This window comes from Syngnathus scovelli, chromosome 21 (assembly GCF_024217435.2).
Source record: "Syngnathus scovelli strain Florida chromosome 21, RoL_Ssco_1.2, whole genome shotgun sequence".
NCBI lineage: Eukaryota > Metazoa > Chordata > Actinopteri > Syngnathiformes > Syngnathidae > Syngnathus > Syngnathus scovelli.
Window position 1 is genome coordinate 4,124,215 of NC_090867.1, and position 15,416 is coordinate 4,139,630.

Consider the following 15,416-nt stretch of genomic DNA (forward strand, 5'->3'; position numbering starts at 1 on the left):
CAGGTAATGCACCTAAAATAATTTGTTTGATATAAAAGAAATCAGTGAAGTGATTAAAAAGGAAAAACAAGATGAACTTAGTACAACCATCAATTACAAGGTTTCATGTTTACAGTGTCTTACGTGTATGTGTACTTTTGCCCCACAGCATGGCTATGTATATTATGGCCAGGATACGGCCCTGTGTACGATACAGGAGGACCCTGGAAGCCAAGGCGCCCTTACATTCAATTATTTTACTAATGTACGTTTTCATAAAGTGTAGTCTTGTTGAATGGGTGCTTATTTCATCGTTTATCTTTTCAGTGACATTTAGAAAGCAAAGGATTCCCATGTCAAGACAGTACACTCCCACAGGCTTGTTAGTTATTATAAATGACTCATGGCAGTGTCAATGTTTTCACTCTATTTGCTAGTCCCCCCCATAAAAACTGCCAGATATTTTACACACCTCTCAGATAGAGCTTTCCTAAACATCTTCTAGGTTGGAGTTCTTGGAAAGGAACCTGCGTGCAAAAGGTGAGCGCAGCCTGCGGCTCACGTTCATCTCGTAGGCGTACGCCCGTCAGTCGGTGGCAAATCAAGTGTGGGATGGGAAGCGGCAGCCCGTTCGCTGTCGCAGCGAAAAGGAAGAGCGCTGCGGGCCTTCTCGCACACTGTCAAATCCTGTGCGTGTTCTCTTCTGACAGGAGGCATCACGATCAAACAGCCGACCTGTAGCACTAAAACACACATAAAGGGAGAATAGCATCAGGAACTTTTTTTTTTTTTTAAACTAATCCATGACCTCCACCCAAAGTTGTGTCTGAATAAGAATAGTCGTTCTCTAGTTTGCTGAATTGGCTTGCTAATGAGGACAAGGAACATGCTTGTACATGGAGCTTATTATCAAGGATAAACTAAATGCAACAATGACTTCCCATCCACGCTCATGCAATTGTGGAGTAGTACAAGAGTAACTCTCCACCCATCCACCCACTCATGCTCACTCCACCCATCCAGATTCCCTCCATCCTCGCTGTCACGTGCAGAGGCCCATAAAGACCACCGTATACTGGTGACAGATGAGTGTGTGTGTGTGTGTGTGTGTGTGTGTGGGGGGGGGGGGGGGGATTGTGGGCGTTGTTGCAAAGTGCGGTGGCATCATCCGTGAAATCCCTGGAGGGAAAAGCAAGTTGTCCTAACGACTTAACGGAGCAGATGTGATTAGCATATCGGGAGTCCTGAGAGACCAAATATGGGATGCAAGCGTCCACTTGGGTTGAAATGCATGAAGTGAGAGATGCTGTATGGACCAGTAGCGTGACAAAATGTCACGCAGATGAGAGCGAGTCCTTGTGGCAGACAAATCAGAGCAGAAAAAGGCTTCGGGCTGTTTCTGTGCCACTCCCATGTTTGTGTTATACTGCCCCAAGTGGCGAATTCATGCATCTATATCAGGAGCAGAAAAATGGCCATTGAATTGAAGCACAAACTGTATTATTGTCTTTTTTTAGGTTTTCATTTATGCTATAAATGTTTATTTGTTTTTGCACTTTACTGTTGCATAGATTTTATGCAATATTCCACTTTACAGTTGCATAGATTTTATGCAATATCCCATTTTGCTTACATTGTCATTTATAATGTTATATAAATTGATTTTAACTGAAGGGGAAATTCAACAATAATTGTACAATCAGTAAATGGAGGACACAAACTCATAAAGTTTGTTGCATTATATATATTTAGCAAACTGATTCTGTGTCTTTCTTGTAGGCATGTGCCCTCCTAAGCGCGCATCTGTGTCTGAGGGTCTTGGCTGAAGTAAGCCCACACACTGCTCGGCGTGTGCGGAGGGGGTGATACCTCCAGAAGCGCATCACATGTAGGACGACAAAAGCCCTCCACTGGACGCAGCGTTTGGTTGACATCCCACCCGGCAAAAAAAAAAAAAAAAAAAAATAGTAGGGAAGCCTTCTCTCGCTCGTCTTTGAAGCAATGTAGTGGAAAGGAGAACAGGGGGATCTCCGAGCGCCCGGAGAAGGGTGGGGGGTAGCCGCTCGAGGAGCATCGCTGCACGGACATGAGCGCCCGTAAAGTGTCTCTTTTTGCCATTTGAGGATGGACCCCGCGGAGGCGTTGGTGTTCTCCTTGGTGCTGGTCATCATCGTGGTGTCGTTGCTGTCCAACGCGCTGGTGCTGATCTGCTTCGCGTACAGCCCCGAGATCCGCAAGCAGGCTCCGGGGCTCTTCAACCTCAACCTGACCTTATGCAACCTGTTGCTCACCGTGGCCAACATGCCGCTGACGCTGGCCGCCCTGGCGAGCCGCGCGCAGCCCAGCGGCGACGTCTTGTGCCAGGCGGCCGGCTTCCTGGAGACCTTTCTGTCCACCAACTCCATGCTGAGCATGGCGGCGCTCAGCATCGACCGCTGGGTCGCGGTTGTCTTCCCGCTCCGCTACCACTCCAAGATGCGCCACCGGGACGCCGCCCTGGTTTTGGGCTACACTTGGGCACACTCCATCAGCTTTTCCACGGCCGCCACTTGCCTCTCGGCGCTGGGCTACCACCGCCTTTACGCCGCCTGCACGCTGGCCGCGCCGCGGGAGCGGGCGAGCGGGCGCACGCAGTTCGTCGTCTTCACGGTCCTCTTCCACGCGTTCAGCTTCCTGCTGTCCTTCATCGTGCTGTGCGTCACTTACCTCAAAGTGCTCAAAGTGGCCCGCTTTCACTGCAGGAGGATCGACGTCATCACCATGCAAACTCTGGTGCTACTCGTCGACATTCACCCCAGGTGAGAGTAAAAAAAAGTACTTAATCTTGTAAGTCGTTACTTTTTAACCACCACTAAGGAACTTAGAAATAATGTGGATTCCTCTTTTATGTTACCTACGCAAAGGAAGTTCATTTATGCCACTCTGTTGTTCCAGCATGAAAATAATGCTCACTGTCCCGTTTGTTACCTCCACCATGTTACCTCCACCATTGTTCTATTTTATTCTCTATCAAGGAGTTTCCACTACTGCAGAAATACTAAGATGGATCAATATTAATTGATACAACTAATGCCTACATTAAAAAATGACAGAAATGGTGTCTTTTGGATTTTTCTTATTTTCTAGTGTTCGACAACGTTGCCTGGAGGAGCAGAGGCAGCGGAGGCAGCGAGCCACCAAGAAGATCAGCACCTTCATCGGCACCTTCATGCTCTGCTTCGCTCCTTACGTCATCACAAGGTGAGTCACAACGCTTCTGGGAGAGAATCCCAGGATCTCAGGATTGTCTTGCCCCTCCTGCCCGCAGGATCGTGGAATTGTTCCCGGCGGTCCCCATCAGCCCCCACTGGGGCACGGTGTCCAAGTGCTTGGCGTACAGCAAGGCGGCGTGCGACCCCTTTGTGTACTCGCTGCTGCGCTACCAGTACCGCAAGACCTGCGGCGACATCGTGGACCGGCTGCTTAAACGCCACCGCTCCTCAAACGAGTCGAGGCCGAGCCCAGAGGGTCGAGGTCTCAGTTTACCCCGGGCGGAGTGACAACGAGGAACTGCCGTGGACTACGTGCACGAGCGCCTGGTGGTCAAGGGTAGCTATACTGGATCTTCCAGCATGTGACTTGAGTGAATTATTTATCGAAGAGTGATACGTAGCACTGAACGTTCCCGATCAAGTGATTTGATCGCATTCAAGTGCATCTTAATCCGGATGATTTCAGCTACAAGGATTTTTATTACTCTACAAGTGGACGGAAAGTCACAATTGTGTTTATTTTATGCTTCCACTGATTGTACTTTGTGACCCATTTTTGGCCCACATTTACCCCAACCCCCCCAATACAAGAACGATTTTCGTCGATGTATGTAACCCAACACAATAACAAAACAATTAAAATAACTAAACGACACTTCCGGGGCAAAGGGGCACGTGCCTGTCCCTAAGGGTCACATAAGTAGCCTGAAAATAGTCAGTGGTGATGGGATATTGTGATTTCCTAGGAATGTTGTAGACGTGAAAAGAGAGATTTCTAGAAATACAGTGTTGCCTATTGATATTTACCTATTTCTAATTATTGCTGATAATTATCGAGAAATGATGATCAGTGTCTTTGCATAGATGATAGCAAAGGTAGCAAATGTGTTATTTCTAAAGTGTCAATCAAACTGGTAGGCCTCAACTCAGTCTGGTCGATATAGTGAGGGAGAATTTAAAAAAAAAAAAAAAGTTGTGCAGTTTAATACGATAGTGATGGTCATTGTTGCACCTGCTTGTGCACGGGCGTAATGTTTATCACCATTATCATCGATCAATAATACTTAAGCAGATTGGTGCGGACGCAGAGTCGTGGGTTGTGTTGTAGCGATGCAGGCGCGATCTGCCGCTAATTGGATGACAAATGTGCAGTGTTTCAAAGCACAACCACAATTAGACTTTTACAGCCACACACAAGCGCCCAACGTTTGTATTTACTTAGTAGACAAATCTCGACTCGTTGTTGTCTGGATGTATGATTCGATGTCACAGAGCATGCTGGCTAAACATCTTTAGCGTTAGCAACTATTTGTGTGGCGTACTGTACTGTTGGACACACCAAGACAAACAATGCCTTAAATGCTGTAATCTGGGTCACATGGACTATTTTACAAACAAATACACAACTATAGGAAGAGATAACTTTTGCCTTATTACACGTGTGTGTCTGATGTGTGTTTTTGTGTGGCTGCAGATGCTTTACATGGACAACAATAGTTGTTATTAACCTCATGATTGGTGGTTGTTTTGAAATTTTTGCTCTGATTTGATAGAAAGTACATTGTACCGTGACGGGATTTAAATGCAAATGAGCTCTGGTGGTAGGACCTCTTATTTTTGTTTTGTGTGGTCAGTTTAAAGTATCACAAGCTAGATGCTAATGATGCGGTATTGATGAGGACAATTACCGCAATTGTAACGCGAGCGGAGAACATAATGGCGGGTTCAGATTTTGTGACCTCCGTGATTAAAGTGTCAACACAATAGGGGCTGATGCTGTTGTCATTAATTCGATGGAAGCAAATGTGCGCACATTTGAGATAAAAATAAATAATTGACCACCCCTTGGTATGGGCGCCAATGTCTGGGCCGTATGTGCATTCGCACCTCGAGAACGGGCCGAGATGATAAACACACAGCTCGGTGGGTCCGAAGTGACATCCTGTGAAGTGGACACCTTGGCAGGAAAATGTTTGTCATTGTGCACTGACCGTTTTGACAACCTTTATAGAAATAGTCAGAAATTTGGGGAGGGAAATGAAAATCTCAATTGGAGTAATTGGACTTTATTTTATGGGAGGCAATGCGTGTATGCGTTGCGTTGCCTCTGTGGTGGTTTACATAATTTAACAGGTCCTGTATGTACATACATGAGATTAGATGCTTTTATTATTTACACAAAAATCATTTTTGGGGATGATTATTTCATTGTTGCCCCGCTACATGCCAGTTTATTATCTGTATCTTGCTGTTAATTTTCAGTAGCCTGTCTACGGCGTTTCCTATAATAAGTTAGCATAAGCTAGCGGACTTTTGGTCGATGCACTCAAATGGTTGTGTGTGTGTGTGTGTGGGGGGGGGGGGGGGGTCATTGTAATATGTGGATCCACCTTTGAGTCTTTATTTTCAGCATTTTCCATCTTGGAGATCCCCACAGTCATCATTAGGTTACAATCCTCAGAGTTCTTCCCCACTTTCACGCTGCCATTAAGTTCCCGGGCGTCTGTCACCGGAGCGGCGGGCTTGTAGCGGCCTAACAGGTGCTTTACCGCCGCCTTGCTTGTTGAATCGTTCCATGATCTCCCGGATGCGTGACAAGTTGGTGCGGCCCAGCGTGAAGTCGCAGCGGGTGGCCCCCATCTCGTAACCCACTTCGCATTTCTTGTTCACCATGCTGTAGCCCTCAGCCCTCGCCGTCACTCGGTATTCGCCCGGGTTCAGCAGGCGCCAGTAGTCCCCGTCGGCAGCTGGTACGTACGTGCACAAATTGAAAGCCACTCTGATTTGTGGTTCGCCCATGACAGATTGTGTACCTGTACGAATGTCGTGGCTGATGCCGTCCACGGCGATGGTAGCGTTGGCTATTCCGTTGCCTTGCAGGTCCCTCACTATGCCTTTAATCCCACGATGCACCTGTGGATGCATCAACAAGCGACAGCGTTCTTACAAGCTAACCAAACCCTTAAATTACCTAAGTCAGGTGTGTCTGTGTTTTTTGCTGTGCGTGGGCTTTTTATGTGCATGTGTGTTTTGCCTGTTCCATGAAGACGAGAAGAGACTCGCGATTGTTCTCCCACTCCTCTGGCAGCTCGCTCTCGTGAGGGAATTTGTCGCAGCCCACGTACATCGACAGCTCAAAACAGTTAGTGTGCAGGTAGCTGAAGTCGTTCATGCCTGCCGACACGCCACACACACACACTCGTAATGGTGTCATGCTTACATCATACGGATAAAAAATATTGGGACACTTTTAGTGAAGAATAAGTGACATCAGCATCCGTCCCAATACTTTTGACTATGTCAACTAACTGCCTGCCGCCGTATGCCAGGACGCCCCGTTGATGGTCCCGTCTTCTTTGGCGAAGTCCTCCCTGTGGCACACCCTCCGATTGGCGGCCGTCATGAGGCGGTGGGTGGAGGCGTAGGCAAAGGACAGCCAGCGGAACACGTGGTCATCCGGCGTGGGCGTGGGCTCCCGGCTCACGCCCTGCGAGCGGGTCTTGTCGTATGGGAAGGTTACCACCAGCTCGCCCCCCTGGAGGTTGCCACCCAGCACAAAAGGGATCTTCTCCATCCAGGTGATTAAAGCGCGTGTCTCCACGGCAACCTGCAGCAGGATTTAAATGGAGGCTTTTGAAAATCAAACATTATTAATTTGATTACTAGCCTTCTGATAGCGGTGCAGCGGTCCTGATGCTGCTAGCACCTCAGCATCTATTTTGGAACCCCCCAGTGTGTGACTCACACCAGCCCACGTCACAACACCGCCGATGAGCTTTTTATAGACGCTCGGATTCTATTTCCGCTTGTCACTATCAGACAGCGGCGCTTCCGCTCCTCCCGAAATAGCCGCCGCTTCTACGCCCACGTGCTGCTTTTTTTTTCTTCTCAATTCTTTCCAGGCATGGCAGCCCCATGCTGTGGGATTTGCCAGACTGTAGGTGGTAGTGTGGAGGGGGGGGGGATTTTTGAGTCATAAAGTATGTGTGAATGCTCTTCAGCAAATTAAACCACAATAAATAAAACAAGACGGAAGTAAAGGCGAACTAACCGAAGCGTTTTTGGACTGGTACCAGTCGGGAACGGAGACATAGTGGTTGGCCATCCGGCGTGGGATCCACTTTTTGGCCTCGGCCTCCCACAATATGGAGTTGAGGTCTGGGAAATTGTGGTGGATGTCAATGCCGTCGTTGCTCCACCGGCCCAGAGACCAGCCGCTGAGCTCGGATCCCTGCGTGGCACCGGGAAGACATGCTTGATTGTATTTCCGCAAATGATCTTATTTTGGTTCTGTTGCAGCTTTTAATCCCATTTGCTGGATGAAAGGTGACACGTTGCAGGCGTCCTCTGGCGCATCCGCAGCCCACCTACCACTTGAAAGGCTTTCTCGTACCCATCGGGGTTGACGGACGGCAGCAGGTGGATGCGGGTCTCGTCCACCAGGTGTCGGATCCGCTGGTTGCCCGCCAGATACTCCAGGCACATGAACTGCATCAGCAAGAGGAGCAGCTCACGACCCAGCACCTCGTTGCCGTGGGAACCGGCCGTGTAGCGGAACTCGGGTTCACCTGGACGCCAAAACAAGTAAGTCCGAGCTCATGCTGAATAAGAAGCATTTTGTGCAAACACACTCACCCACTTCGTGCTCCCCCGGGTTGTCGGAAATCTCGATGGCGTACATCTTGAGGCCGCCGTGGCTTTTGCCAATGTTGTAGATGCGAGTGATGTTGGGGCACATTTCGTTGACCACCTTCATCAACTGGACAAAAACAAACTTGCTGTCATGTCACTGTAAAACCATATTGTGATTTCCAATAACATGTTAAGCTAATTATTGCTGATCCCGACCACCATTTAATCTTCTCGCCTTCGTCTTGAAGCACTAAATCCATATTCTCATTCTGCCTCTTCAGCAATTTCTCCTCATTTGACTCTAATCCTAACTCCGGCGTGGGGGTGTTCACTAACAATAGCCATATTCAATGCATTATATAAAAGCGGCAAGGTTGAAGGCGAGGCGCGCTATCAGCTAGCTGCGCCCTCAAAAGAAATGTCAAAGGGGTTGGCCGGGGAGGAGGAGGAGGTGAAAAGCCTCTGGGGGTTTAAAAATAGCACCTCCTTTCTTTTGCCAGGGCCTCCCCTTGAAGCCACAGAGCCAAGAAGGACGCGGTCCATTTAGCTAACTTTGATGGCCACACTGGAGCGTTTCAAGGAGCCACATCAAAAAAAACAACAACAAAAAAAAACAGTCACGATGTGCGTACGACCAGACGACTGACCTGCCTCATTTCCTTGTAACTGTGAAGCATGAAGTCTAACTCGTCAGTTGTTATGACCTCGTTGCGCCGGTGGTAGTAATTATTCGGGTCTGTGGGGTAAAAAAAACAAAAAACAACATTCATAATCTGCCTTGCGACATATGATGATCTCGGCTCACCTGGCAAAGGGCATCCGAGGATCTCGGCCCTCATGCAGATGCTGCCTTTGTTGAACCAGGACTGAGGGTTGACCCGGATATAGCGAGCCACCAAGGGAGTGGGAAAAATGTTCCGCACCGGGATCTCCTTTTCTCTGTTTCCTCTGAAGATCTACTGAGGCAAACGAGATGCTGAGTTAGGACTCATTGGGCACGTTAGAAATCAGCAGTGGGGAGTCAACATGGCCGCTCGCACACAGCCCTCGTTGAATGTCATGAAACCTTCAGAGGTTTACTGGACCAAAGTTTGGAACGCCCGCCCCCGCGGCACCTTTTGGTATTTACAAAGACAAATGGCGGCGTTTGGCATTTGGCACAAAAAGACGAGTGGGTGGCTTGTGGGGGGGCTTAATCAGGCCACAGAATAACCACTTAATCACATTTATAGGATCAATAATTCAAGTCACCGATGGTTGCGAGATCTGAGATGAGCTTGGAGGGTCGTTTGTGTTTAGCGTTAACGCTCAGACCAACAAAGTACGCTCCTCACCCTGTCCTCGGAGCCGTTCTTCACCGTCACCCAGGCGTGACTGTCGTTGCTCACCATGACCTTGTAGGAGGTCACCCAGTCGCTCCTGTTTGACAACACGAAAACATTTACAGACTAATTTTGCTTTTCATTGCACAGACATGTTTTTTTTGGCTAACCTAGCAAGCAAATGAGCTTTTCCTGTCATTGGTCAATGTTTTTTTCATTGACTGCTAAGTAGAGTGACAAACTACCAAATTAAGTTGAATGGGATGCTTTAAAGTAGTTTAAAGGTTTAGTCCCAAAACCTTGACAAATTCAGAGCACAGTGATTCGGAGTCTTGACAGTAAAGTAGGCCAAAGATGTCCCGTCATGTCTCGGTATGCTGCGGCGAGCACGCTAGCTGTAGGTCGACAGAGATTCCTGCTCTCCTTGATAAAGACATAAGCACTCGGCTGGTCCCGCCTCGGAGGAATTCCCGGCTCGGCTAATTAAGGCGGCGTTGTGGAGACAAGACGCGAGAGCGAGGCCGGCTACACGGACCGCAAAGCTAATTGCGAGAGATTCTGTCTCAGGCATCACGGATGGTGCAAACAGCAGAACACAAAGCACCTCCCTTTTTTTTTCATTTATTTTTTTCAAAAGTAAGAGCCTCAAGACATCAATGTGTGTATTTCCAATTAAGAAGATTAGAACGTGTCAAATACAATTACATAGCAAACGTCAAGAGGGGGTGGGGGTGTATGCAATTGTTGATGAGGCGGCAAAACAATGGCGGTAAAAGTTGTGCTGCTGCTGTGGATTTGTCTTTGCTGTGATATTGCAGGCGGCACCGTTCCGGTTCATCTGACAAATATCCCGCAAGATTGTTGCTGCCTGTGTCACGGTAGCGAAGGCACGCAGAGGCCCGGTGGCTGAGAGCATCTGCAGCTGCCATGTAGGACTATCACCAGGCCGCTCCATTAGGTACACTTGTGTTGTGGGACCCCAGCAGCATTTCTGTTTTTGTTTGGCGGCGTGCGGGGAGATTGTTAAAATACGAAATATATGCCGTGGCTCAAAATGCAACGATGGGACATCTTTGACCCCTCCCGTGGTGATTCTCCTTCAAAGCAAACATGCGCTAGTGGACATTTTTTATCCTCGCCGCGTGACCATCTGCGCCTCGGCGTGCGTGCATACTCACGACCAGAGGGAGCTGCGGCCTTGTGTGATGACTCCAGTGAACTTTGTCAGCCTCCTGGCATCTACCTCCAGCCACTGCAGCGGGTCGTCCCTGCCGGCACACCAAGCCCCGTCGTAGAGGTCGTCCTCATAGAGGCCGGCCTACGGGGGGGTGGAGCTTTAGTCCAGATGGACACCAAATTCCACCCAAGTTGATATACTAACATCTAGCAAAGGCGTGGTTAAAACGCATATTGTAGCCAAAATTTGCCTGGCAAGTTATGAAAGGAGGGGAAAAATGCTAAGTATGTCTCCGTAATTCAATTTAGCCTCACCTGAATGTTGAGACGACCTCTGTGCGCTCCCAGGCCGTAGCGTTTGGTGGTGGACGCGTGGAGCTGGAAGTCGTCGATCTTCAGCGTCTCCAGTCCCATGGGAGGGCACTCTGGGTAATGTGACAAACAATTTAATTCAATTTAATTCAATTTAATTCAATTTTATTCAATTTTATTTTATTTTATTTTATTTCATTTTATTTCATTTTATTTCATTTTATTTCATTTTATTTCATTTTATTTCATTTTATTTCATTTTTGTTCTTTATTGTCAGAAACAGCACAGCTATTTTTTTTTGTCTGTGCCCAATAAATCGACTACATCAATAGTCAGGCATGGGTGAGGCAGTGTGTTGGATGCACTTCATTTGGAAAACTAAAGCCACAATAAAAAATAAAAAACGGAGTGAAAAAAAATGCTGCACATCATGGAGGAATGTTTTCATTTTGCAGCTGGAAATGAAGTTTGGAGCGGACGTCGGCCATTAAGTGCTTGCAGAGGCGAAGGGAAATGTGAAAAGAAGTAAAAGATTGGACGCTCTTTTCGGCGGCATCATGCCGATGGAAGAGAGAGCGAGAGAGTCGCGGCCAAGCGAACATTTTTTTCTCGCTTTTCCCGCTCAAGAATGATGTAACATCGACATGCGGCCAGACAAAGTATTTTTTTTTTTTGTAGGAGCACTGCGGATATGAATGTTTCGTGTGCCCTCATTTTTTACATTACCACCCAATGAGACAATTTATGTTTTGCGTCATCGACTAAAATAAAAAAAAAACAAAGTCAAAATGACTTGAAATTCCCTCCAAAACGTTTCTCGTGGAAATCATCTCGGAACACATCTGAAGGACTAAAAGCAACATGTCACACATTGCATATAAAATCCACTTGGCTGTCGGATCGTAAGATATTAAGAGTCCTCCGAGCCGGCCCAGCTTTAAATCATTAACGTCATCTGCGTGCAACTCTTTGACAGAACCGCACGGGAATAAAACATCTGGTTGGAGGTTGCAGGCCTCACATGTCGTGTATTGAAGGGAGGGGGGGGGGTCAAAAGTAACACGATGGACTCGATTCCTTACCGCCTTTGAATTGTGTGGGCTGTCCGTCTCCTTCCGAGCTTCCATTTGGGCTTTTTGGGTTGCTCTTCTTGTTCTCGGCTTTTTTATTGGCCGATTTGTCTAAGGGAAGAATGTGCAGATTGGCAAGTGAGCTGATTTACTTCTGTTTTCATGTTTGATTTGTGTTTAAAAAGCAGATGTCTGTCAAGCGGAGAGGAAAGACAATTAAAATGCTTTTGATGATTTAGTGACTGTGTTTTCGGCACCGACTTGATGATAGCGTTTGACTCAACTGGGGTACGCTCCGATTCGTCATCCATCAAATACCCCGCGAGAGGCACGACTGGGCCTGGGAGTCACATTCCATTGAAGATGGAATGAGGGGGAACATTTTTCTTTTTTTTGTCTTTATTCAGCCAAACGTCAAGAGTGCACCCATGTGATAACAATCCGTCGCACATCTGAAAGTCTTTATCCTCCAATTCAGGCACGGAGGAACGCATCAGGTCACCATCGCATTCCCAGAACTTAAGCTCAGATCTCCTTTATGGACTTTTACAAGGTTAGATGGAAGAAGCAGACAGACAGGTGACACGTGAGGTCAGGTTGTGTGTGCAGCTGCTTTTCATTACCCGTCGACGGAACCGCTTCAAGTACCGTGTGCTACTGTGTGTGCTACCAGATCTCATTTATTCGACTTTTTTTTTTTTTTTGTCACAGCTTGCATTCATACGTTATAGCACGTTGCTATCGTTGGCATGTTTTGGGGGGAGAAAAGTCGACTTGGCAGAAATTGCACAGCGCTGATGGATGTACACGCAGTGGTGGACGTTGTTGTTAAGAACGTTTTCCCAGCACATCCATCATGTTGTCAATTGATTTAAGATGTCGGGTGAATTCCCGGAGGGCTCGGAAACTCAGCGCCAAACCCGAACTCTGTCTGACTTAATCAAGCGGCGTTAAGGACATGCTAGTGAACGCTTTTGTTGTCTGAATCTTGACTGAATCGATTTGTGAACTTCAAAAGCGAATCTTGAGTGTGGCTTTTTACCTGCCTGCCTGCCGTTGTCTCCTTTCCCTTTGGCCGCTTTCTTGCCGTATTGTTTGGGTGGCTCACGTCCGTCGGGCCCCTCGGACATCTGGACTCGGACGTACTGCTCCCTGGTTAACAGCTCCTGCATGTAGTAGTCCTGGTCTTCGCTGGTTGACGCTTGGCTAAGGTCGGCCAGCCCTGCCAGGAATCCCAGCAGAACCAGGAGGAAGAAGAGGTTGGGGTGCTGACCCGTCATGATACCACCCAAGTGGGGAGGGGTAACTCCAGTTAACGGTCCTGCTGGTGACTCCTTCGGAGCCTGCTGCCGGCGTGCTCCGCCACGTCGACTCCCATCCAATACTTTTTCAGAGTTCACAAAGTTCTCCAAGTCGCTGATGAGAGCGGCGGAGCCAGAGGGTCCATGGATGCCTCAGCCTGTGAAAAATGCAGAGAGGGAGGGAGAGGCGCAAAAGGGAAAGAGCTCTTGAGTTTGGACGCTGGCAGGTGACTCGAAAAGAAATCTTTTGTGTGCGTGTGTTTCTGCTTAGGCAGGCTGCACACACACTTGGAGTCTCTGAGAAGTGTTCAAGATCCACATTTCCTCTCCACCTCCTCCCACTCAGTCTGCTGGAAGCCTGGGAAAGTTGCCTCTCTCTTCTTTTGGGAAGTCCAGCACCTGATAAGCTGCAAAAAAAAAAAAAAAAAGTTTTGCATCCCTCCAAATTGTTCTGGAACTTTATCTGGACTCACAGAGAATGTCCCGCCTCGGGCATTGAGGAGATTGCGAGAAGATCCACCGGCACAGCTTTTGACATTTCATCAAGCTGAGGCAAGACAAACTTGGCCGAGTCAAAAAAAAAGCGTTCAACTCACTTGAAATTAAATGCGCTGCTTCATTGCACATTACTGATGCGGAATGAATTGTAAAAGTAAAACAATGACCAAAAACAAAAAAAACAAAAAATCAATCTTGAAGGAAAAGTTGATCAAACTCTGGAATCTTAAGTGGGTGGACTGGCACACTATCAAAGTCTCGCCCACTCCAAATGGGAAGGCCATCAAGTGGATCGGATAATTTTCCAGAAGATGCATCAAAGTGCAGCGAGGACATCCCACACAGCAAGTGATCATTTCCTGACTACTATCTGAGCCTCCATCAAAACATTCCGAGGAATAACTTTCAGCATGGACGATCGTGTTCCAATTTCTTTTGCGATATCAAGTGAATATAGAAACTATGACGAGAATCAAAAACAAAACATTTGAGATTATAGTCTAAGAATGAACGGTGACTCATCACATACTCAAAAGGTTCTCTTGACGTGGACAGTCGAGCGAGCGCATGAAGAAATGAATTGGCCTGACTCTACACGAGCAATGAGAGTGTTTTATTTGCTGTGCACGCGTGGAATGTTAAATGAGTCGCCTCTGTGCTCAGCTTGAGGCTGAGAAGAACCACCAGGGTGGAAGAGTGATGGCTTCAGCTTCTTGCCTGCCATAATCTCTTAATAAGGCCTTGCTTCAATTCACTTTCATGGAATTTAGAGGAAAATAACCCCTGCGCCGTCGCTGCTTAATGACAAAAAAAAAAAGTGTCGGCAGATAAGCCAAACCGCCTTTTTCTTTCCGGTGAGGAATATAATGACAGCTTTGCTCTTCAAAGCGAATGTTTTAATCATATTTAATAAGCTAAAATACACAATACATCAAAAGCCGATCGGGTGCGTCGGATTGGACGGCTACCGACGCCGCTAATGAATTCGGATGTTCGAGCAAGACCGACATGCTTTGTCTTGTCGGGCCAAATGTATGCTGACATATTTATGGCTGTTGAAGAAAGGCGCATTACAACCTTGGAAGCGACGACTTTGACACGTGTGATCAAATATGCATGGCGAATGACTGAATTGGAGGTACTAACTTTTTTTTTTTTTTATAAGCTACTACTTCGGCATAGTTTGACCTCAATCAGTGCAAGTGGGGCGCCGGTGATCAGAGGCGGAGGTTAGAGGCCGGCGTGTTCAATCAGGGCAGTTGCTCTCCTGTCGCCATGGCAACCGTGAGAATCTCGGGTACCGCTCACGTTGTTTTTTTTGTTTTTTTTAAGGGATGCTCACACTTACAGGGACAAAACTATGTGATTATTTATTCATTTCACACAAGACACATACACACCCAGAAATAATTTTAGACACTATTGTTGCAGGTTGCTGCAGTAACAGCGTTACTTTGACTCGCCACACAACCGCCCACGTCCCCCCCCCCCCTTCCAACACCTGCTTTTGTAATCCCGTGTCCACATTGGCGACGTGTTCCATGCACTTGGACTGCAGTTCAAAAAGAAAGATGGGAGGGAAAAACAAAACAGATGTCAGATTCTAAACATGCACATGGACGCAGTTTTAAAGTCTGATTCCGTAAATTCTGTTTCATACTAAAACAAGCAATGAATAAAGACTGCAGGAAGTCTTGTGCAAGTTTCGGCCAATTATTTAGTTTTCATGTGCTGCCAGCATTCCTCGCTTGCTTCATCATTGCTAAAGCTGCCTCATGAACATTCTGTTGTCTTTTTTGCCTGTAGATTGAACAGGGGTGTGTAGACTTTTGCACCGACTCACTCGGTGTAATTCTGCCTCACGGCGACCTACA

The 15,416-nt window shown here is 47.3% G+C and overlaps 2 protein-coding genes across 3 annotated transcripts; one reads left to right on the forward strand and one right to left on the reverse strand.

The window, feature by feature from the left end:
* The first annotated feature begins 2,103 nt into the window (after positions 1-2,103).
* LOC125991527 (G-protein coupled receptor 26) lies at positions 2,104-4,996 on the forward strand. The gene is made up of 3 exons (XM_049759502.2): positions 2,104-2,777; positions 3,106-3,219; positions 3,287-4,996. The coding sequence occupies exons 1-3, from the start codon at positions 2,104-2,106 to the stop codon at positions 3,516-3,518; spliced, it is 1,020 nt and encodes a 339-aa protein (XP_049615459.1). The 3' UTR covers positions 3,519-4,996.
* A 284-nt stretch (positions 4,997-5,280) lies between these two features.
* Positions 5,281-13,451, reverse strand: cpxm2 (carboxypeptidase X (M14 family), member 2). 2 transcript variants are annotated; one of them, XM_049759493.2, is made up of 15 exons: positions 13,333-13,451; positions 12,786-13,202; positions 11,756-11,854; positions 10,676-10,785; positions 10,363-10,502; positions 9,197-9,281; positions 8,668-8,818; positions 8,510-8,598; positions 7,866-7,989; positions 7,602-7,798; positions 7,282-7,461; positions 6,540-6,837; positions 6,265-6,404; positions 6,044-6,143; positions 5,281-5,977 (listed from the first exon to the last, which is right to left on the reverse strand). In XM_049759493.2, the coding sequence occupies exons 2-15, from the start codon at positions 13,021-13,023 to the stop codon at positions 5,718-5,720; spliced, it is 2,211 nt and encodes a 736-aa protein (XP_049615450.1). In that variant the 5' UTR covers positions 13,024-13,202; positions 13,333-13,451; the 3' UTR covers positions 5,281-5,717. The 2 variants fall into 2 exon arrangements, with proteins under 2 accessions (XP_049615450.1, XP_049615449.1); XM_049759492.2 differs by having other exon boundaries at positions 12,786-13,436.
* Positions 13,452-15,416: the final 1,965 nt, after the last annotated feature.

Excerpts from the sequence above, each read along its gene's own strand:
- cpxm2 (XM_049759493.2), bottom strand. The coding sequence starts at position 13,023 with ATGACGGGTCAGCACCCCAACCTCTTCTTCCTCCTGGTTCTGCTGGGA. Across the intron at positions 10,503-10,675 it reads GAGGTCGTCTCAACATTCAG|GCCGGCCTCTATGAGGACGA; the intron begins GTGAGGCTAAAT and ends ACCCCCCCGTAG. Across the intron at positions 6,405-6,539 it reads CTGGCATACGGCGGCAGGCA|GCATGAACGACTTCAGCTAC; the intron begins GTTAGTTGACAT and ends GCGTGTCGGCAG.
- LOC125991527 (XM_049759502.2), top strand. The coding sequence starts at position 2,104 with ATGGACCCCGCGGAGGCGTTGGTGTTCTCCTTGGTGCTGGTCATCATC. Across the intron at positions 2,778-3,105 it reads CTCGTCGACATTCACCCCAG|TGTTCGACAACGTTGCCTGG; the intron begins GTGAGAGTAAAA and ends CTTATTTTCTAG. Across the intron at positions 3,220-3,286 it reads GCTCCTTACGTCATCACAAG|GATCGTGGAATTGTTCCCGG; the intron begins GTGAGTCACAAC and ends TCCTGCCCGCAG.